At 54.7% G+C, this 23,290-nt stretch overlaps 2 protein-coding genes across 5 annotated transcripts in view; one reads left to right on the top strand and one right to left on the bottom strand.

Annotated features, from left to right (window-relative positions):
* Positions 1–1,454: 1,454 nt before the first annotated feature.
* On the top strand, positions 1,455–8,171 carry GPR3 (G protein-coupled receptor 3). The gene is made up of 2 exons (XM_080379186.1): positions 1,455–1,813; positions 2,525–8,171. The coding sequence occupies exon 2, from the start codon at positions 2,541–2,543 to the stop codon at positions 3,525–3,527; it is 987 nt and encodes a 328-aa protein (XP_080235312.1). The 5' UTR covers positions 1,455–1,813; positions 2,525–2,540; the 3' UTR covers positions 3,528–8,171.
* A 1,952-nt stretch (positions 8,172–10,123) lies between these two features.
* Positions 10,124–23,290, bottom strand: part of WASF2 (WASP family member 2) — a 33,948-nt gene continuing 20,781 nt past the window's right edge. For all 4 annotated transcript variants that reach the window (XM_080379180.1, XM_080379183.1, XM_080379181.1 and 1 more), the window contains exons 3-9: positions 22,545–22,679; positions 21,866–22,019; positions 20,626–20,743; positions 19,323–19,453; positions 17,613–17,768; positions 15,296–15,819; positions 10,124–14,818 (exon numbers count right to left, since the gene is read on the bottom strand). In XM_080379180.1, coding sequence (XP_080235306.1) covers positions 14,661–14,818; positions 15,296–15,819; positions 17,613–17,768; positions 19,323–19,453; positions 20,626–20,743; positions 21,866–22,019; positions 22,545–22,679 — 1,376 coding nt within the window. In that variant the 3' untranslated portion in view covers positions 10,124–14,660. The remainder of the gene's footprint in view (positions 14,819–15,295; positions 15,820–17,612; positions 17,769–19,322; positions 19,454–20,625; positions 20,744–21,865; positions 22,020–22,544; positions 22,680–23,290) is intronic.

Raw genomic sequence — 23,290 nt, 5'->3', positions numbered from 1 at the left:
TGCACTGCACACCCTGCGCACACTGTGCACCCTGTCCACCTTGCGCACCCTGCGCACACTGCTGCTGGTCACAGTGCACTGAGCGCCCTGTGCACCTGCACATCCTGCGCACACTGCACACACTGCTGCTGGGCACAGTGCACTGCACACACTGTGCACCCTGCCAACCCTGCACACCCTGCGCACACTCTGCTGCTGGGCACAGTGCACTGAGCGCCCTGTGCACCCTGCGCACACTGCACATCCTGCGCAGTGCACTGTGCACCCTGCACACACTGCATTCATTGCACACGCTGCTCTCAGTGGACATGCTGCCTGTACACTGCACACACTGCAGTGTCTGCGCACTGCACCCCTGCGCACTGCACGCACTGCACCCCCAGCATGCACTGCGGCTGAACACGCTGCACTGCACACCGTGTGTGCACTGTGCACTGTCCACGCACTGCACTCCCTGCGCACCCTGCTGCTGAGCACAGCGCACTGCACGCCCTGCATATCCTGTGCACACTCTGCACGCTGCCTGTGTACCGCACTGCCTGCACACCCCGCACTCACCGCACTGCCTGCGCCCCGCACACCCCGCACTCCCTGCACACCGCACACGCACAGCCCGTCGAACACCCTGCGCCCCGCACGCGCCCCGCACACGCCCCGCATTCGCCCCGCAGGGCCGCTCCGTCCCCCGCCCCCGCAGCCCCCCAGCCCCCTGCCCGGGGCACCGACACCCTCCCGGGCTGCGGCGGGTCCCCCCCGCCGGTCCCCTCGGTGCCGCCGGGACGCGGACGCAGCCGCCGGAGATACCGGGGGGGGGGGGTGGTGGGCCGCGCCGTCGGCGGCGTTCAGCACCGCGAACAGCTCCCGCCGGGCCGGGCCGGGCCGAGCCGAGCCGGGCCGAGCCGAGGGGGCGGCCGCAGCCGGGCACAGCAGCACCGGGGGTTCCCGACCCCCGCGGGGTCCCGGCAGCGCCGCAGCCCGGCCCGGGTGCCCCGGGGCCCGCCGCGCTTTGGCAGCGGGGCCGGGCAAGGGCTGGGGGGCTGCGGGCTTCGAGGCACCGGCGCGGGGGAAGAGTCCCGGCAGGGTCCCTGGGGTGCGCACGCCTTCTGCCTCATCCTCTTCCTCCTCCTCCTCCTTCTTCTCCTCCCCCTCCTCTCCCCCCCCGGGGAGGTGGGCTCCCTGCCCGCCGCCCTTCCCGCAACGCCCCCGCGGCCGGGCCGGGCCTTCCCGGTTCTCCCGGCGATGAATTATGCAGGTCCCCATGGGAAAGCCGGGCCGCGGGGACCTGCCGGGGAAGCCAGGGGAGGGAGGCTGCGCACCCCCGGCTGTGAGGAGCGGGAAGGACCCAGCTTCGCCCCCCCAGTCCCCTCGGGCCGCCCCCTCCACACCCCACGCTCAGCGGAGCCCCCGGAGTTCTGCAGTGGGGCGGGGGCTAGCGGGGCAAGCCGGCGCCCCCCCCCCGCAGCACGGCCCTGCACAGGCTGCGCAAGGACGTGGCGGGGGGAACCCGGGCTGGGGGGTCCCGGGGGCGGCGTGGGCCGGGGGCGGGGGCTGTTTTTATGAATGGGCCACTCCATCCCCGTCGCGATTACTATGCGGCGCGCGCGCGCCCGCGCTACCTCGCGGGGCGCTTATTGGCTCCGGCGCCCCATTGACGTCACAGCGGGGCGAACGGGGCTGGGGGGGGGCGGCGGTGAGTCACCCCCCCGGCCCCCCCCGGCGGGGCTCGGTCACTATAACTCGGCAGCGCCCATGGCAGCGGGCCCCCGGCCGGGGAGCCCAGCGCAGCCCGGGCCGCTGCCGAGCATCCCGGCAGGTGAGTGCCTGGCACCGGGGAGGGGGGCACGGACACCGGGGAGGGGGGCACCGGGAGGGGGGGCAGCTCGCTGGGGCGAAGCGCAGCGCGATGGGAAAGGGGGTAAGAGGCAGATGTCGTGTGTCCCCCCCACACACCCCCGGGCTGTGCTGCCCGCCCAGGCACCCCGGGAGGGGCAGAACCCCAAGGCAAGAGCAAGAGGGACCCCCCAGATTGTGGGGGCGTGGGGGAGCGGGGTCGGGAGGGAGCCTCCCCGCGCCGGGGTGCCCGTCCCGGGGGTAGCAGGGCTGCCCCCTTCACCTGCTGCTTGGGATCCCGTCAGTTTGGGGGTGCGAGCCAGTGCCGGTCCTGCTCCCCTGTATTATCCACCAGAATCATGCAGTGCACGAACCCCAGCACTAACGTGGGCAGAGCGGGGGTTCCCCCCGCCTCCACCCCCCCCGCCACCCCCCCCCCCCCCGCCTTTATTCACATATTTCTTTTTCTTTGCTTGCAAAAGAATTAAGACCAAACCACCTTGTCCAGAACAGTCCCCATCTGAGCAAACAGCACCCCCTCAACACACGCCACGTTGCCCCTCCTCCCAGAGACAACTTTTCCGGGGAGGGGGCAGGACTGTCCCTGGCCGGTGGCACAAGGACAGCTTGGGTGGGTCCCCGCTGGGGGCAGCGGGTGCTGAGGGGGCCGCTCTCTTGCTTTTGGCTGTGGCAGGTCAGCCTCCGCCAGCATGATGGAGGAAGGGCCCCTCAACTCCAGCCAAGGCCACCAAGGCTGGTTGGCGGCTGGGAACAGCAGTGGCACCTCCTTGGACCTGGAGTCTGTGGTGCAACCCCTCGCCTTGAACCCATGGGATGTCGTCCTCTGCATCTCCGGGACCATTATCTCCTGCGAGAACGCCATCGTGGTGGTGGTCATCTTCTACACCCCGACATTCCGGGCTCCCATGTTCCTCCTCATCGGCAGCTTGGCCACAGCTGACCTCCTGGCCGGGTTGGGGCTGATCCTGCATTTTGCCTTTGTCTACTTCATCCCATCAGAGGCGGTCAGCCTGCTCACGGTGGGGCTCCTGGTCACCTCCTTCACGGCCAGCGTCAGCAGCTTGCTGACCATCACCATCGACCGCTACCTGTCCCTCTATAACGCCCTGACCTACTACTCAGAGAGGACGGTCACCAGGACTTACATCATGTTGATTCTCACCTGGGTAGCCTCCATCTGCTACGGGCTCCTGCCCATCATGGGCTGGAACTGCCTGAAGGAGCCCTCTGCCTGCAGCATCGTCAAGCCCCTAATGAAAAACCACCTCATCATCCTCTCCGTCTCCTTCTTCATGGTCTTTGCGGTGATGCTCCAGCTCTACGTGCAGATCTGTAAGATCGTCTGCCGGCACGCCCACCAGATCGCTGTCCAGAGACATTTCCTGGCTAGTTCCCACTATGTCACCACCCGAAAAGGCATCGCCACCTTGGCTGTCATCCTGGGCACCTTCGCTTCGTGCTGGCTGCCCTTCGCCATTTACTGCCTCCTGGGGGATTACAGCTACCCAGCCCTCTACACCTACGTCACCCTCCTCCCCGCCACCTATAACTCCATGATCAACCCCGTCATTTACGCCTTCAGGAACCAGGAGATCCAGAAAGTGCTGTGGACCGTTTGCTGCGGGTGCTTCTCCTCCACCATGCCTTTCTGGTCCCGCTCCCCCAGTGACGTCTGACACGTCCCCCCTCCCCCGCCTCTCCGCACCTTTCACTTACCGACTGCCGTTGGGGGATTTCCTTTTTCTTCCCCCCCCCCACCTCCTTTTCATTCCCAGAGACACATGGCAGGAGCTGACAGAATCAGAAAGCTCTTCCCAGCCCCGTCCTTTTGGGGCACAACCCCTTCTCTTCCTCTATTTTTCCACTTTTTGAATTTGCAGGAGAGAAAAACATATTTTTTATCCATAATATAATCTATATTTATGTGTGCGCGCGTGAGAGAGAGAGGGAGCAGATCCTCGTATTTTCTTTAAAACTATTTATGATGCTTTATTTTTTTAAGGGGGTGCGATGCCGGTAACGTTCGCTCCCCTCTTCCTTTTTTTACAGCCTCATTATTTACCTCAGATAGTTAAAATATATTTTGTATGATTGGGGAAGGGAGGGGAGAGACTCGCTTGCCAGAGGAGGAGGGGATTCAAACCCACCCCCTTCTCCCAGCTGTCCATCCATTTATTTATTATTTATTTATTTTTAATTATTATTTAATATGATTTTAATGCCTCCCTCCTGCCGGCCCAGCGCTGGGGCTTGCTGCCCTCTAGTGCTCACTGCCTTTGGGCAGAGGGTGCTGCCGGAGGCCCTGCACCCCCAAACCCAACAGCTTCGGGGTCCCCTGTGTGCTGCCCCCCCTCCCCCAGCACCCAGGGCTCCCCCACCAAAGCCTTTCTTTGCACTGGGACTGGATTTGCACATTTTGGGGTGGGTGTATGTGATGGATGTGAAGAGGCCTTGTGGAATGGGGACCCCTTGGTGGGTGCTGCAGAGCGGGGGGGGGGGGGGGGGGGGGGGCTGCTTCTTGTTTACAACCATGGGGGGGGGAATAAAAGTAATTTGTGATACGAGGTGCGGCTGTTTGGTGCTGGTGAGGGGATGGGTTGGGATAGTGTCTCCCAGGGAGGGGGGGAGGCAGCAGGTTGAGGTCCCCGAGCCCAGGCAGGGCTTTCTCCCCGCTCCGTTTCCCCATGCTTGGATAAGAAATCCCAAGTGACAGCACTTCCCCCCACCCATCACATCCTGTTAGCAGGAGCCAGCCCCAGGGGAGCAGCACTGAAGGCCCTGGCCATCCTCATCCTCACAGCGCTCAGCAGGCAGCGGGGCTGCATCCAGCTGTTACTGCTGCCTCCATCACAGCAAAATCCCGGGCAGCTGCCTGCACCCTGGCCCCTCTCCTGGCAAGGGTGGCACAGGGGGGGTCTGCCCGAGACCCCTGCACCAAGGTCCCCGTGCTGCAAGAGCCACCACTCAAATACGTTCTGGGATGCCCATCGTTGCTGCCCATGCTATCTGCACGGAGCGCTCATTGCAGGGAAGACAGGGTTAATGATGGCAAAGCTAATTAGGGCAGCTTGTCCCCTCCGGTAGCAGGGCTCTGCGCCCCGAGAGCCCCCCGTGCCCCTGCCCACCCCGGTCAGGGAGCAGCAGGTTTCTTACAGGCATTTGTGCATCAGCAGACACGCCGGGATATGGCAGAGCCCAGGGCTGAAGAGCAGCCAGCGCCTGGCTGGGTGCTGCAATGCAGAATTTGTGCCGGCCCCTGAGGCTTCGCTTCACCTTGGGCTCTGGGACCTGGTGGCAGCCCAGAGGGCTGGTGCTGTTTATTGCAAAGGAAATAAAAGATTTCCTTCTGCTTCTCAGCTGAGGAGTGCTGGAAAGGGGTTATGGCAGCAAGTGTCGAGGGAAGATGGGGCTGTGGGGAGGCTGAAGGACCCGCGGACTGATATCTGCTCTCCAGGGGCTGGGCTCAGCGCTGGGGATGGGGTTGGGGAGTTCGGGGCTCCCCTTGTCCCCACTGAGCTTAAGCCAGGGGGAAAGGAGCAAAGCCCAGGCATTGGAGGTACCCGTTGTGGCCCAGGGCTGAGCTCAGACCCTCCATCCTGCAGCCAGGGGATAATTCCCAAGCCCACCTCCCCCAGCAGTGAAAAATCCTGTAATTCCCAGCCCTGCTTTATTCACGGGCAGTTTATACCTGGTTGTTCTTATGTCAGTGTTGTACAGCAGCTTAAATAGCTTTTCTTTTCCTCGTGCTTCCCCTGCTGATGTCTTCAGAGGGAGCGGCCATAGCCCCTTTCTTCTCCACGTTGGGCAGCCCCAGCCAGTCTCTGCTGCTCCCTAGGGTCCCTGCCACCTCCCCTGGGGACAGGGTGCTGAGCCACGGTTTGCCACACCGTGTGCAGGCACATGGCATTAAGGCAGCACCATGCAGGTCTGCTGGAACATCCCCCCCCCCCCAAGGCTCCCACCCACCATGGTGCACACAGGGCTGCAGCCCTCAGTTCCTGGCAGGGGCAGAATTCACCTCGGGGGGAACCCACAGGGCTGGGGGGAGCCCATAGGGACAGCCCGGCATTGAGAGCCACCACCAACCCAGCCGCATGTCACCACATCAGGCAAAGGGGCCGCTGGCACCCAGCTCCCCCCACAGCCAGCGATTTGGGAGCCCTCGTACTCACCACCACGGGTCCCCTGAGAATGTCACCCCTCACAGCCCTGTCCCCTGCTACCATCAGCCGCCGTGGTAGCCATCGCTCAGCACGTGGCTGCCCTGTGTGCTGCTTCCCAGCTGGGAAACGCACCTTCGGCTCCTACCTGTGTCCGATTCTCTCCTGCCAGAATGGATGAGGAAAGCCGAGGCTGAATGTGGGGCTGTATGAAGCCAGGACCCCAGCCCCACCGCGGTGCTGGTTCTCTCCCAGCACGCCAGCCGCTGAGTCTGGAGACATTCCCAGCTGCTCCAGGCCTTTGGGGATGGACCAGGCAGAACCGAGCAGGGAGATAAACAGCCCGTAGCAGGGCCCAGCCTGCTCCCTTTTTTGGTAGAGAAAGATGCAGAAAGCAGCGGTCTAAAAAAAATAAATAACCAAACCCATCCGAGAAGGCGCTTGAGTGCCAAGCAGCCACCCCCACGCCACTGATGTGCAGGAGGGGCTCAGAGGGGACCAGCAACCCAGCTTTGGGGTTAAATTATGAGCTAAGAGGCTGTGAGCAGGATAAAGGCGTGGGCATGCCATGACCCCAGCTGTGCGTGCACATCTGGCAGCCCCTGCCCGGCACCACGGCTCGGCTCCCAGCAGATGCTGTAAGCCGCAGGCAGCCTCTTGCCTCCAAACCCTGCCTGTGCTGCAGTGAGGGCAGGGGGGCTCTGGGCAGGCTTTTCCCCCCTTCTCTGCTGTGGGAACTCCTGTCCTGCTGGCAGCAGTGGGGGCTTGGCTGCGGCTGCAAGCACCAGCCCTGTACCACCTTGCCGGCAGCAGCAATGCCAGGCGAGAGCGCTGGCAGTAACCACAGCAAAGCCAGGGCTGGTCCCTGCCAGGCAAGAGCCCCCCCACCCCACCCGCTGAGAAGCCTCCACTCAAGCTCTGGTACCAAAAACACGGGGGCTTTGGAAGATTGGAGGGGGGAGGGAGGTTGCTGCTACCCCAAAACCTCCCGCCAGTACCCTGGACCCTGACTGACCAGCGCGTGGCAGAGCTGAGAGCTGCCCATCGCCCACACCGCATCCCAGGGATGGGTCTCTGCTCCCAGTTGTTTACTGGGGTGCCCGTGATGGCTGCATCCCAGTGGAGCGCATGAGCCCCGACGTTCCCCCCACAGCACCGTGGGCACCCAGGCTGGGAACACTGGGCCATGGGGAGGCTGAGCAGCTCTGGTTATTGGAATGGGTTACATTTAAATGAGAAACCTCAGCCCTGGCTTGGGGGATTTTGTTTCCTTGGAAGCAGGAGCAGGCAGGAAATGAAGAAAACGCGGCCCCGCTTGTAAGCGTTTTACCAAATGCCGAAGGCAGCAGGGCAGCGGGAGGCAGTTCCCTGTGCTGCTCCGGCTGTGGAGCATCATCCCCAGCCACCCCCGGAGCCGTGGCACCAGGAGGCATCAGCCGGCATGTCCTGGGGACGAAAGCCCATCCCAAAGCACTGCTCCGCCTGGGAGATGGCGAAGAGCAGGCTGGAGAGCCACCTGGTCTCCAGCGCCCTGCAGCACCCACTTCACCCCGCTGCAAGGTCCCAGGCAGAAGGTGGTTTCACACCACGAGGACCCGCAGCACCCTCTGCTCCCCCTGGGCAGGCTGCCGAGGGCCAGGTCCCCACGCTGGCTCGGGCTGGGGCTTTGTCCAACTCACCCAGGCCTGGAGACGGCCCCGGGAGCACGATTTGGCCCCGGCCGCAGCCCCAGCTCCGCGCCGGCTGCCGTGAGCGCTCCGCATGCAGGCGCTGGCCTTTGCGGGAGCGGATGAGCCCAGCGCAGAGCTGCTGCCCTGCCAGACTGCAGAAACTTGAGCTCCAAATACATAATTCCTCTGGCACCCCGTGGTTATTTGTGAGCTGCTGTGAGCAGATGGAAGAGTTACAGATAAAGCCATCCGCAGCACGGGAGCCGATTGCCTTCCCCACACAACCGCGTAGGCAACAGCAAAGGCAGGGAGGAGGGAGGAAAAAAAAAAAAAAAAAAAAAAAAAGAGGGAAAAAAAAAAGGCAGAAAGAGAGCGAGAGAGAAGGAGTCAGCCATTTCTACAGGGGCTGAGCTGCCATCTCAGCACACCTACGTGCAAGAAATGGGGACTCTCTGCTGGCAGCGGGCCCTTCCCGGGGAGTTGGAAGAGGGGAGTGCTCTCCCACCACCCAGGGATGCTTGGCGAAGGCAGGCAGCGCGAGTCGGGGGTGACATTGGCAAGGCAGAGCGCTGCCACACACTGGGAGAGCAGGCTGTTAACGCTGATCAGAGCTGGCAGCGCCTGCACTCGCTTTGGTCCCAGAGGGGGAATTAAGGGAGAGAAGCTGACGTCAGTGGTGGAAAGGACACGCAGCCCACTCGTCCAAGGCAGCCGGCAGCATCTTCTGGGTGTTGCTAACACCACCTTGAAGGAGAAAATTAAATAGGTCTTTGGAGACGGGGGCTCCTGTGAAGCCGGAGCTCGGCCAGCTGTGATGCGCTGCCGAGTGAGCGCGGTGGAAGAGGCAGAGGCAGCACATCAAAGGCTGGGGCCAAGGCCAGAGTGCCAAGGCTCCGCAGTGCCCCGGAGACTCCCCCCGGGCCGAGCAGCTCCGCCGTAGGAAACTGCTCTCACGGAAAGGGCTGGGGCGTCCAGAGCACCAGCACCCGGTTCCTCGCGCTGCTGCCTGGGCTTCTCCTCCTGCACCCAGCCAGACCCCGCGCCAGGGAGAAGCACAGCGTGGGGCAGGGGGAGCTCCTCGGGCTCCAGGAGCTCCCCCCCGGCACCGGGTGGAGGTGGAGGGCGAAGCACAGGACCCTCTGATCTCCTCACTGGGCTACCTGGGAAGGCACCCCTGGCATTTCCCTATCTTTTCAGAGGGTAAACCAGCACAACAATGCTCTCCACTATCCACACACACACCTCCCTCAACCCCCAAAGATGACTTTCAAGGGCTGGTACCCCAAAACCACAGTGCTAGCGTGTACCCCCAAAAAGCAGAGGCACCAAGTTAGCCCTGGCCACAGCTGCACCCATCCAGACAGGGAGCCAGGGGCGCCGGCTGCTCCTCCCGGATTCGAGACCGAGCCAAGAGCCAGGACACGCAGCACCAGGGAGCGTGGAAGCTCAAGAGATCCCTCCTTCCCCTGCCCTCCGTGCCCCAGCACGACTAAAGGGCTTGCTTGTTCAGAAGCTGGCAAGGCCAATTAATCTAATGAGGTTTTGCAGCCAGGGACTATTGTCAGCCAAGAAAGGCACAGCGCTGCAGAGCGAGCGCACGGGTGTCTCCTAGAAGCCAAGGGAATTTGGCAGAGCAAAGCTCGCAGTAAAAGCAGGGACGAGGAGCAGCAGGGACGGATCCTTTTGTTGCTCTCCACCGACCGGCAAGAAAATAGACCCGCACAACAGGCTCACGTACCGAGCCCAGACAAGGCACCTGAACACAGGGCCAGGAGCCATCGCTGCTGCGGCTGGGGCCAGGCAGATTAACTGCAGAAGGGACCTTGAGCAGCTGAAATGGAGGAAAAAAAAAAGGGAAAAAAAAGAAAAAAAAAAAGGCAGAAGCAGCCCCCTCCCACCCCAGCTGCAGCAGCTCTGCTCTTGCAAGATGGAGCATGGGCTCATTTCGTATGGCAGGGAGCACACCCGGGAGGCTGGTAGCTCCTCCTGGATAAAGCTTCCTTGGCGCCGTTACCCACCGCCGGCAGCACTAACCACCACCATCGATAATCCTCAACCCACCTTGGCACGGCTGCATTTCGGTACCTCAAGAGGCTTCTGCACGGATGGTGTTTGCAAGACAGCTTGGGACCCGCTGGCTTCTTCATCGCTCTGCCCAGGCACCTGCGGACAGGACACAGCCCGGGCACCCTCCCTGAAATGCAGAATGCAGCCAGGCTCCCCAGATCACACCCCAACACCCTGGAAGATGCACTGCAGGACACAAGGTGCACAGGCACCAGCTGCTCAGGTGCCCCAGCACCTCCCCGTGCTGCTGGGCAGACGAAGTCCCACACAGAGAAGTCGCAGCAGCCCCTCTGCCCCCAACCAACCACGTCCATGTGCCACGAACCACACCGCAGCTCCCCAGTACGTGCCCGGAGGAACACACGCAGGCACTGATCAGAGAGAAAGGTTTTATCAAGTTTACAGTTAAAAAAAAAAAATCAAAAAAAAAATTATTTATTTTTACATGTACATTACAAAAAAAAAAAAGGGGGATCTTCATTCAGGGGTTACTGAGCTGATTATTAAAAAAAAAAAAAAAAAGCAGCAGGAAAGCCTGGCTTACACAGCAACCGACAGGGAAAAGCACAGACAGACATTACATGGGAAAACAGGAGGCAGCGAGTCTGCGCCGCGATGCACAGGTACGGGCACGGACCAGGCTCCGCTCCCCCAGCAGCAGCAGCTTCACGCCTGCTGCACCCGTGCACACGAGGCAGCAGAATCTGGCCCTCAGTGTTTATTTTGCAGGAGTAAGAAAACCAAACAAGTCTACAGTATTTTGCTCATGAGGTTGTTGTTTTGTGGGTGGTGGTTTTTTTTCTTTTTTTTTTTTTTTTTCTTTTTTTCTAAGCAGAGTTTCACTGCTGAAACTCCTTTGGTCTGAAGTGAGTAACCCCCTGCACCCTGAGAGTATCCGTCAAACATCACCCTTCCGACCCCCAGCCTGGCTGGGTCCTTCAAGGGTGCTTCCCATCTCTCCTCCCACCACATCTGCTCAGCAATAAACCCCTAAGATACAAGTGGAATAGTTACTCTTATAAATATATTTATATCATGTAGGAAAATAAGGCACTTCAGGAGGGTTACAGCTTGTCTAATTCTACGACATTCTAATCAGGAAGAAAAATGGGTTAGTTTCTGAAATGAATTAAAATGAATGTTAATACAGTAATAAAAACAATCGGATCCACTTCCCAATTCAAGGCTTTGTTTAAAAAGGAAGAGAAGAAAGCACACACACGCCCCCCCCCCCCCCCCCCCCCCCCCGAAATCCCACAGCAAGGAAACCTGACCTGGGGCAGCTGCATCTGCCCCACGCAAGGTCCTGCCAGCCAGCTCCCCTCCGGCGCCCGTCAAGGGCAGGTACTTTCAAAAGAGGCACGTTAAATAAGTTCATGGACTGAAGAAAAAAAAAAAAAGGAAAAAAAAAAATCCTTTCCCTGAAACGACACTCTGCACAGTTTCTCGGCCATCTGGGACCTCCAGGAGCCCCATCCCTCGCTCTGGTCTGGTGCTCTGGGTCTGATAAGGAGGAGAAAGCAGTGAAGGTCACCGACTGCGGATGAGGCTCCAGGCTGAGCCCGGGGAGCCGGGACGAGGCTTTCCCTGCGAGCGAGCGGGCAGGGGGGCGGCGGGGGAGAGGCTGCCGGGAGCAGCAGCCAAGCACTGCGGGCGAGGACACCGGGAGAATGTTTAACCAGGAGCGTGGCGCCGGGAAGGGGAAGGCCTGCCCAAACTTGCACGCCTCCAGCGAACGGCTCCCAGGACAGATGAAATGGCTGCTCTGGCTCTGCACCTCCGTACGGACACGGCTCGGGGCTGAAATGGAAAGACGGGGGCTCCCCCCGGGCAGGTGGAGAGCGGGGAGGACCCCAGCTGCCAGCTCTCGCTTTTGGCTTTGTGAAATGCTTGAGGTTCGCCCGCCGTGCCGTTCAACCCAGCCTTACACGGGAATAAATAAAAAAAAAGGGGGGAGGAAGGAGTAAGTTAACATGAAATGACAAAGATGGCAGGGGAGCCCAGCGCAGGCCCTCGGTCTACATGGGGCAGCAGCCTGCAGTTACGGCACAGCTGCTCTGTCTTGCAAAGGTTGTTTTTGGCACCTCTCCTCTTCCCCTACTGGTTTAAGAAATATTAAGCTTACTTGGTGGCCCAGTGCTCTGTGATTTTGCAACGATACTCAAAGACGGTCGCTTTACACTAGTTTTTCTCAGGGATCTCCACGCTAGGCTCATACCACTTCTTTTTGCAAACAATGGAGATTTAAAAAAAAAAATAAAAATATAGAATCAACCATAAAAAAACCCCAACCGATCTTTCCTACCAGTCCACAACCCTTCTGTTTAGGATCCAGCCATTTTGATTCTCACCTTGGGATGGGAGTTTGAAAGCAGAGGGTGGTTACAGCAGGCTTGCATGGACAAAGCAGCATCCCTCCCATTGCCAGGAAGACCTTGCAAGCAGGCGAGGCAGTCGGAGGAGCCGACTCCACCCGCAGCCATGCCAGATCGCCCACACAGCATCCTTGTGCAACAGGCAGCGCATGGGGCAACCGTGTCCCTAACGCCCTGAGGCACGGCCCTGCCTGACAGACCATCCATCTGGGTCACAGAGAATATGGCACTTTTCTGGATTTCACGCGACAGGAATACTCGCTCCCCTTTCCCAACAGGGGCCAAGTCTAGTTAAGGCAATTTAAAATTAACCCAGGTTTGGCATTTGCGAGCTCCTCGCTTCCCTGTGTGATAACGCTGTCAGCCCGGGTTAGCTTAAAGGTCCGTTTTCCCCAGGAACCTGTCTCCGAGAGAAGCCAGAGGAGGACGCTTACAGAAACAGCAGAAAAACAAGAGGCTGTAATTCTCCTCTAACCCCCCTTACGCAGCTTGCAGCAGTAATCAGTTTGCATTTCCAAGTCCCTCCACTGCACAATGGCTCACTAGCACTCGAGGGGTCTGTTCCCTCTTCCAGAACCTGGAACTAGCGCTGCTCAGATGTTCCCAGCCCATCAGGATGCCTCGCTGTCTACGCCCTTTGCATCCTGCCTAGCAGCTGACTTGCAGACAAAAGCTGACGGTGTAGCGATCCAGTAAATCTCTCAGGGTCGCACTGGATCTCAGCTTGACCCACACCCCAGAAAAGCCCATCCTCCGGGCCATCATCTGCGCCGTCAAAGATTAAAAATGCGCACACACAAGAAATCAGGAAGAACCCAATGGCACCAACTGAAGCCATCAATCAAACCCCAAGAAGGATTTCCAGCAACGTGGCCGCCTCGGGCTGGGCCTAACATTCCAGGTACCAGCAACATCATTAAACAAGGCAAGCCAGAGAAGAACAGGCACAGGCTGGCAAAATACTGTACAATAGGAAAGGCAAAGAGGTTGGAGAGTTGGTCTTAATGGGACATGCAGGTGGTCCCACCCCACAACAGCTGGACCCACGATCTCCAAAAGGCTTTGGAATTGCTTTCCTGCATGACCCTGACAGAGTCATGTCCAAATTAAAATACACGTCTGTAACATCAGGGGTGTTTGTTTCTAGGTTTCCAAGATACGCTTATATTCTACGTAAGGTAATAGAAAAAAAAAGCAATAAAACCTAGGTCAGCTAGTTCAAGTTCACCATTTTCTCCCCCTGCCAGTACTTTATCTGTAGTGAGCAGCCGAGGAACTCATAGGGTTAGTGAGAAGAAATGCTTTCTTAAAATTAACTAACGAATTAGAATAACAAAATTTCAGGAAACAACGTAGAGGTTAGGTCTGATGTTAACTGACGGGCAACTCAATTCACACAGAAGAAATTTTTAGGCACACAAACTCCCCTCCTTAGGTGGAAAGGAGGAGGAAGCAAAGGTAATACCAGCATTTGCTACTCAAGTCCCTGTGTAAAAAGCATGGTCACCCGGCTAGAAAAAGCACCTCTTCAAAGTGACTGCAGCATTGCCCTGAACAGGCCAAAGGCAACCAAAGCGGCTGGTGTTCAGAGAACCCCTCCCCACACCATCTCCCTGCTCTAGGCACTTTTTTTTTTTTTTTTTCTTTTTTAAACACACTCTCAGCATGAATTGGAGAAATCAGCAAAGGGCAGTTTCGCCACCGCTCAGTGCTGACCACACAGATGTGTCTCAGTGGGGCAGCAGCTCTGCTCTCCCAGAAGCGGGAGGCCGAGCAACTGTTCTGCCCCGGCTTTGCATCCCTTCGTGCAAGTCTCCTTCGGCAGACTTGGCAAAGCAGTCCAGGAGATTCGAGGAAGGTAAAGGCAGCTTTTAAAATAAAAAAAGTCCCTCCTCACATTGCACCCAATGCACTCCACAGCCCTAGAGCCAGGAAGCGCACCCCACACAGGGTAGTCTGGAAATAATACTAGGGGGTCAGAGGGGAAAGAATTGTGCACTAGTGCCAAAACCGGATTATTTGACAGTGGGATGCAGCAGAGAACTGACATTTAAAGCCCATTTTCTTGCAGTACTACCAGTATTCACTGGAAAAGAAGAGCCATCAGATCAACTGTCTGCTGTTGCAATGAGAAAACTAGCTGAAAATGTCCTTCATCTGAAAGGCCACGCGGCCACAACAGGATCATCCATCTTTACTTTAAAAATCCCTCAGGATGGAGGGTTTATATGTGCTTTGCCTGGTGGCATCGAGAATCTGAAGGTTTAGCTCTCTTTTAAATAAGCAACCGTTACACCCCCTCCAGCTAAATCCCAACACCGCATCCTCAGCGTCCATGATGCCTTTTGGAAAGGCAGAGCACAAAGTCCTGCCAAAGCCAGAGGGGGAGGGAGAAGGGAGATATGCTGCTGGTTGTCTGAAAACCCTTGGCACATCTTTGGTTACGGGATGAAAAAGGAAGTGGTGGAAGGTTTGGCCACCTGATTCTTTAAGATGTTAACCCAGGACAGAAGGGGAAGACGGGGACAGGACTGTGGTTAATCCGACCATTCGTCCTCATCGAACTCCGAAGAGTCATCCTCGGAGTCGCTGTACTCCACAGCGATGCGGCGTGACAGGATCGTTGCCACATCATTGCCTACAACGTCCCGCTTCTCCTGTTCCCGCTGCTCCTCCACCTTGCGGAGCTGGAAGCCTGTTGGGAAGAAGGCAACAGAGGGGATCATGCAAAAGGCTTTGGTCACACTGAAATCTTCAAAGCAGCCATCCCTTTGACACAATCCTCTAGGCAAGGCAGCCTGTCCTCTGCCAGCGAGTACTGGACATGCTGTGGGGTAACACTGATGGTGAATGACAGCCAAGACAGGCTGGGTGGGCAGGTGGAATGGGAAGCAAATCTTTTCCGTGCTCCGCTGAGGGGTTAACACCACTGCCATTCAATCCACTCATAAGCACGGACCACACCAGTTCCAGCGCTGCAGTCTCCAAACTGCAGGCGGAGGCAGAAAACCTGCTGAGGTGGTCATCAGGGTGGGTAGACAAGGAAGGACCACAAGGGACAGGCCTCAAGCAGTGAGGCAGTTGCACCACTGCTCGTGTGACGGCTCTCACTTGGATACCGTGGGGTTTTACAGAAGCAAAGGAGAAAGTTGGTACCGAAACAAAACCTTACCTTGACGAATAGCTGAAAGTAGATCACTCCTGGCATCGCTAACCGCAGGCAGGGATGACTTGGGCTTGGAGGAGGAGGTGTCTGAGGGTGGAGGAGGGGGTGGGGGACCATCCAGGCCACTGGAAGACAAAGGTGGTGGGCCTGGAGGTGGTGGTGGTGGCGGGGGAGGCGGCGCACTCCCACTGCCCAGCTGAGGCAGCGGAGGTGGGAGCACGTTGGAAAAATCGACTGCTGGAGGGGGCGGTGGGGGTGGCGGGGCAGCAAACTCAGGGTGAGGAGGGAAAGAAGGGGGTGAGGGTGGTGGTGGGGTTCCCGGGGTCGAGAAGCCCAAGGGGGGCGGTGGAGGCGGGGTGCTTCCTATCACTGATGGTGGTGGCGGAGGTGGCGCCGGAGGAGGAGCAAAGCCCGGCCTGGCCGCCGAGGGGGATCCGATCGGAGGAGCTGGTGGCGGGTGGCTTGGGCTAACCAGGCTGGATCGTTTGGTCCCTCCAGAACCAGAACCTCTTTGGTTGTCTACAGGATAGCTGTTGCAACAGAAGGAGACAGACATAAGGCTGTTAGCTGTGAGGCCAGATTAGACTGTACAATCTCGATGTTAATGCAAATCATGTGTGACTGCTGCAGTCCAGACAAAAATCTAAGTTCCAGCTTTAACTGGTGTTTCCATGAGACTTCGCTCTTGGGTTTAGTTCCCTCGCAGTGTTTCTTTTGGCCTACACCACGAGAACAAAGGAAAGCTTCTGGGGACTGGCAGAAATGCTATCATTCGTCCCATCTCCCAGGCTGACAAGAACATGAGCCATCTCACCCTTCCGCCAGAGGCCAGGCGTCATGTCTGAGCCCAGAGCTGCCTCCTGGCTTAAGAGCTCCTGCAGCAATGAAAGCCGCTACCCCTCCATGCTGAGGTCAGACTTATGACACGCCAAGCGGGGACGTCTACCGTGATAAATCGCACAAGGACTGGTGGGTGTGCCAGGAAAGCATATGCTCTGAACACCTGCTAGGAACAGATCTCTTCACTGGATTCCATGGCTCAGAGTTGGAGCGCAGCAGCCATGTCTCATAGCTCGCCATGGGGAATGAAGAGGAAGACAAGGAAACCCAATGTGCTCTTAAGGAAAACACCGATTCATGAGTGACTGAATCTCCCACTTATGGAAGCCGTGTTTACACCAGAAAACACTGCTGCCCATAAGACACTGTAATATCTTACATATGTGTAAAGGAAGCCCTGAAGTGACATCCCCTCCCATGGTAAGGCAGAAAAATAAAGTGCATTCGCCACAAAAACGTCACCATTTTTAACAGTGCACAGTGCTGATCCAAGACAGACTACTGGAGATCAAACCTAGCTCCCAGGGTTCTTTAAAAACAACCACCAAAACAAAACCAGAGAGGGGAGATCTCTGTGGCTAAGCAGAGATCTAAGCAACTGCATAAGGCAGCGTAAGCTTCATCTGAAAGCTCGTTTCTGCTCTGCTCTGCCCTAGAGGAACATGCTGCAGAGTGGAGTGCTTGGTCTCTTTGACACATCAGAAGAGCCTTTTCTGCAGCGTTGCTGCCTTTGGATTAGATGGAGACAAGCTAACGCAGTCCCGTCTATCAGACACACTTCCTCCTGTTACTCTTGACTCTATTTTACTGCCTTTAAAAAAAAAAAAAAAAAAAAGGCTACTCTCTTGTTTCACTCTTTGCGTCTTGAGCCACTGTTGGAACATAATTCTCATCTCTAGAGGTGACTAGAAGTCACCATTTCATCTGATACAAAGCAGCTGCCCTGAACTTGCACCAGCATCTCTGGGAAGAAGTCAGCTGGTGTGCACAAGTCCTTTAAATTTAACTACATCTACATCTTCAGCGCCCATGTTGTGTGTTTGTCAAAGATCATAGGGCAAACGGTAAAAATAAAAAAAAAAAAAAAAAAAAAAAGGGTGAAAGAAGCCACTCTTTGCAAAGCTCTATCAGGAACGTAAGTTACACGCTCTGGAGCAACTGCATTGGAAAACCCATGCAATGGAGCCAGACCATTAATTGGGATCCTGGTCTTTTTGAAAGCAAAGTAAATTTACTCTAGTTCTCACCCAAGCCCATTTTCCCCTTCTATACGTGAAGAACGGCAGTGGCTGGGATTTACGGAGAGCTGTGCTGCCTGTGCCTCCGTCCCTGCCTGCAGTTGCACTTTCCCTCCAGACAGGAGCATTCTGGTTCCCGTACAACACCCGTTAGGAAGCTATGCTGAACTATCTCAGCCTGTCTCATGTCATCCTTTTACACCACCTACTACTCCTTGGTGACAGAAGGGATCCCGTAGGCTTACCTAAATTCCACCGGGGGTGGAGGCAGGCTGTCATCTGGGAACGAAGGAGGTGGTGGCACAATAGAGTCAGTCTGCGGCGGTGGCGGGTAGCAGTTCACGTCCATGCTTTCGTTTGAACCGATGCTGCCATTCTGATACACCACGTTAGAGGGGTACCTGAGCGAAAGCAAGACAAGCAATTTATTTAAAGAGTTCAAGGCAATGTCTAAAGCTCATTTTTCCCCTCGCTCGCAACAGCTTTGCCTCCTGGAAGGGTTACAACAAACCACAGTGCAGCAGTTCAACCACCGACCAGCAGTCATATTAACCACGTGGATGGATCAACCTGCAAGGTTTAGAAATGAGGTTTTCTAGCAGGAATGGCTTTTCCCAGCACAGTGGGACCTGCTGTTAGGTGGGACCTTATCAACCACCACAACAGGACACACAAAACCTTAAAGCAGTATTTAAAGAAAAAAAAAAAACAACCCAACTCTCTATTTCTCAAAGCATCCTATCTGAAGAACCATGTCCAGCTGTTTTAGTTTGCTCTGCATAATTCTTCAGCTAGAATTTGTCCATATGCTCTCATGTTTGTTTATGGCTATCACACACCAGAACAGCATGAGTATATATCTTAGTGAACAAGAAAACACCAAAATAAAAAATACTTTTTCTTAATATTTGATTATAGAAAAAAACACTTATAAAAGTATTTTGACCAACCTGGACTTGAAGGACTCCCAGTTACAGTGGGCATCATCAATGGCAAAAGAAAAAAAAAAAAAAAAAAAAAAGGAGGCACTCAAAGATGCCAAAAAATAAGCTTGAGAATAGAATATCAAAAAGGAACCCAAGAAACAGTGATGCCATTAAAAGCAAGTATCCAAAACTGAAATGGTACCAGAGCAAGAGGCCACTCTCACACTGAACTTTTAATGAGCTCATCTCCCTGTGGGGTGGTGGAACCACCCCATTTGTGGGCGCTCTGGACCTCAAGTGAATTCAAATGCATGAACATGCTCACATGAGAGAAGAGAGGAGCAAGAAAACGGTGCTGTTGTGCTGCTCGATTCTCTCCTATTAAACTAAAAGCAAGTTTTATTTTTAGCTGGAGAGTGTGATTTAAAGAGAGATTTTTCTTGTATGAAAGGAAGCTGCAAGGAGAGAGCAAGCGAGAAGTGCATTGTGGGGAATTCTGTCTGCTTCCAGCCTTGCTGGTGTCAAAAGTTAAATGAATTCCCAAGCCAGAAGCGCTGAAGAGAGATCTGTAGCTCGAAATACTTGGATGGGGACAGCCCCCGCTTCAACTTTAGGGTGTGAAGAGCCATTTGCGAAATGTAACAAAGCAGTCACACAATACCACCGAGATGCCACCCCACTCCTCAGCGTACGGCCCAGAGGCTAGGTGTGATGGGAAGGGCATCGTGATGGGGTAGGGAGCCAAAGCTCTCAACACTTCCATGCCCACAAAACAGGCAGCCGACAGCAGACTTGCTACAAAAGCTGTTCCTGCCACCTTGTTCAAACCGTGCAGCTCCCTGATGTATTTAGCAAATTTTAAATCAGCAGACGGATTTACTTTGGAGAATCTGATTAGTGGCAGTATCGATCCGCACTGTGCAGCGGATCTGGAGAAGCTGCAGAGCAGGGTGAACTGCATTACAATCAACAACGCCCGCCCGCTCCCCCTCACTGGGGAGCTGAGCAGAGAGCCCCAGACTTGCTTACCCAGCAGGGCCATGTTTGTCCTTTGACTCAACAAATTCTTGTCCCATTTTCAGCTTCTCCCACTCTTCTTTCCGGGTTTTGATTTTCCGCGGATTCACATTTCCTCGGTTCGGATTCTCTTTTTTCTCTTTCTAAGGGAGGAGGAATCAGACAGAAGCCTTATTTCGCTTTAAACTCACTGGGAATAGGGAGGGATATGACAGACCCGTAGCAGTTTCAAGAAGATACATTCTCAAAGAGGGCAAGGATTTTTAATTTACTTTCCCAACTGCTGCAAGCTCCAAAGATCTCCCATACAAAGAAGCTGGAGCACAGATAGCATAAAAAAAAAAAAGAAAAAAAAAAAACCAAAACAGACAGACATCAGATTTCCCCGGTGCAGCCCAGACACTGATGCCATCGTTACTCCCTGGCACGACCACCTTGAGGGCAGAGTGAAAGCTCAGCTTCCCATATCAATTCAGTTTTTGACCTCTGTGTCAAGACTGCCAAATCTCACCATCACCTTGCTGTTGTTAAGTGCTTTGGGGTGCAATATGGACACTCGTCTACAAAAAAACGGGCTTTAGCCACCCTTGCGCTCTGCATTCTAACGTGCTCTAAATCTCTCCTGTGTTATTTTAATTGAAAAATCATGATCTGGTTTGATATTTAATACTCCAGTTGCTCAAAAGCTAAATAAAGTATGCTCAAACTGAATCTTTTATGGTGTAAGTTTCAGTGTTGGTAAACATGGGTCCAAATCCCCAGGCAACCAAACCAGCAACTCTACCTGGCCTTTTCAGCTTAAATGGTTTTGTTAAGCCTCCTGCTTGCCCCTGATTTAACATCAGGCCCTGGCTTTGCACTCCTGAAGGGACATTTTCTCCTTTCTTTACTCTTCCACGGTAGAATTTACTACACCACTCTACACGCTGCAGTGCTGGGGCAGTGGGATTTGCACTGCTTCAACACCAACCAGACCCCCTCTGCAGCATCAGAAGTGCAGAAAAGACTCCAACACAACTTTCCCCCCTGCAGACTGCACCAGCGCTATGTTTGAGGACTACAAATTAAGCCATTATAACCATACAAAGACAGTGGCATTTGGAAAAACAGATTAAGGGTATCTTTGTTTTCTTTTTTTAATTAACAAGGATGAGAGCAAACCAGATAAAAACTTCACTGAATTGATCCCTAAAGAGTATAAGAGAGAAAACCTGGATTTTGGATAGCAACTTTGGAGCCCAAGATTTATTAACACTTCCCACTTCCTATGCTTCCCCGACATGCCTCTATGGGCAGAGATCTCCTATTTCCTCACCCTGTGTTTCCGCTTCTCTTTCATAATATCCTTGGTGTCCTGAAGCATTTTCTCTTTCCAAAGGTCGAAGAAATAGGAAGGATCTGTGTAGAATTTAAGCGCCTCTTTGCCATCATCCCTAGAACAGGGAGGGGGAAAGAAAAACACACAAACAGGAACCAAGTCATGCATCTGTTTGAAGCCCAAAGAAAACACAAAGCACAACCCCAGATGACAGTTTTAAAAGTCTGCAGCGAGTAGGTCAAACACACCGCTCTCACCTCTGTCCCCCATTTTAGAACAGGCTGCAAACCCACAGCCTCACTCTTCCTGGCTCTCCCACTTGCCACCGCTTTTGCCCTCACACAAACTCCCCATTACTCAGCACCTGAAGGGCTCAACTGCTCTGAACAATCACCAGGAGAGCAGCAGGTCTGTCACTTCAACTCCCACTTGTTTGTGTTGTATTTCTGGTGTGAAAAAAAAAAAACCAACAAGCCTTCTCCAGCTCAGGAACCCTAAATCAGACCAGCAGCGTCCTTGAAACTCACAAGTGAGTGCGCACACACACACACACTCTCCTCCTACTTTGCAGTGCAGCCGCGTCTGGCAGAAGACAGCTGCCTCCAGCTATCTGTAATTACTTTTTACCTGTTCAAAAGATATTTATGGATGTGGGCTAAGTCTCTGTATTCTGACCCCCTTTACTTCTACTACCTACAAGATGAAATCAGAGTGGGACTGCTCAGGAGAACTGAGTACATAGCCAGCGTAGGTCACATCGGATGTCTCGGACCAGGCACAGAAGGCCACAGAAAGCATCTCCAGATCTACAGGAGTCAGCTGCACCCACCTGGGTGAGAGCCATTTACAGATGTATGCTCTGCAGTTTGCACTGCGGCTTTCTGGAGAGGAGCCATGGGGCTACAGAGAAGCACAAGAAAAATGCATCATCTGCACAACACCTAGCATGTTTATGCAGTGCCAGCCAAGCCTTGCCCCAAGGCAGTCACAAAACTGACAGCAGGTAACCAAATATATAATTTTCTAGCTACGTTCATTTGTACAGCCCCAAAAGCAAAGTTTCGTGTAATCCGGAGGACGGAGATTTCCTGGTGGATCTCGGTTTAGCAACTCAATTTCCCATCGTAAACGGCTACTTCAATACAGCACAGGTGGGAAATGACCTCCTTGGCAGGTTGGGAGGAAGAGGTACTCCTCCGCAAGGGAGCAACGGGCCAAGAAGGTATTGCAGCCATACCTGTAAGGTGAGAGAATGTTGAGAGGTGGAGGAGTATTACAGGTCCTATAGGTTTCAAGGACAGGCACGGGGAGAGAATCTCTGTCGAAGAGCTTCTGGTCCTGAGTAGTGGAGCTTTTGAAGGCCTTCCTGGTGTTAATGCCTTGTAGGGAGACTGTAAGAAAGAGGAGAGAGCAAGTGAAGAACAGCCTGACCCAGGCCAATGACACTGAAGACCAAGTAGTGAACATCTGATTTCAGTTGGAGTTCTTGGCATGCTTAGCACTTCTTAAGGTCAGGTTCCTTTTCCCACAGATCTCTTGGGAAACTCAGCAAATTTCAGATCATGCCGTGCCAAGATCCACTGCTGTATAGACACGGCTCTCTTGAGAGTTGCCGATATGGTTTTGAACTCCTGCGACCAAGCCTTGAGAAGCGCACCGCTATCAAACTGCTGAAAAGCCAGTTTCCACACGGAGACTTTGCTAACAAGCCAATCTAGACTCGGCCAGAAAGGCTATATCCACATGACATGAGCAGCACGGTGCTTTTTCTGGAAACTGTCCCTCTTAGGCCAAGAGGAGACATTCCAACACCCATCGCAGTGTCATGTTCATTTTGTGCGCACGAACCGACCACGCTGACTCAATGAGAACCTATAGCACGCTTGGTCTGCAAGGACTGCGCTCCACTCCATTACCTTCTTCCTCTTTGGGATCCAGCTGAGTGACTTTGACTTGCAAGCGGTCAACTCTCTCGACTAGAACGCTCACCCGTGAGGCAAAGGTGTTGGCTTGAGTAAACAACTCTCCAAATATGTCTTCTGCAAATTTACCTGGAATATTAAAGTGTCCACATTACCCTTGTGAGCCACATCAGACCATATTCAGTCTCCCAGTGGGTGTTCTTGAAGAAAGAAGAAAGAAAGACAGACCGAACCACGCTTCTTTTCAAGTTTGTCAGGGTTGAGTTTAGCATCCAGGAAGAAAACGCTCTGCTCCACCAAAACCTGACATTTCCAAGGGATCTTCAAGCAATAAAGAAACAATCAAGACATACTTTCAAGTCATTATTAAAGTAACGAAATAAAGAGGGCTGACAACACTGTACTGGTCTGAATCTGCATGGGTCTGTAGGTCCTTTAAGATTCTCTGCTGTCGTGTTTATTACACAAGCAAATACAGTTAGATTTTTATTGCTCTGGAGAATCTCAAAGGCTCCCAGTCTCCAGCAGGCCTGCCTCCAGGGTAACTGGCACATATTTACAAGCTCAAAGTACTCTGGAACTAGAGAGCAGACCCAGTCCTTGATCCTAAAGCCTGAGCTCCAACCACAGACGAAAGCACTGACCCTTTTGTTCCTTCAGGTGGCAGTGTCTGAAAAATTGATGCATTCACGTTTATTCTAAATCAAAACCAAAGGGGAACTTCTCAAACAAGGATATTC

Source organism: Falco punctatus, assembly GCF_963210335.1.
Source record: "Falco punctatus genome assembly, chromosome: 3".
NCBI classification, from domain to species: domain Eukaryota; kingdom Metazoa; phylum Chordata; class Aves; order Falconiformes; family Falconidae; genus Falco; species Falco punctatus.
This window is presented reverse-complemented; position numbering and strand designations above follow the sequence as displayed.

Coding starts and splice junctions, on each gene's coding strand:
- GPR3 (XM_080379186.1), top strand. CDS start 2,541: ATGATGGAGGAAGGGCCCCTCAACTCCAGCCAAGGCCACCAAGGCTGG.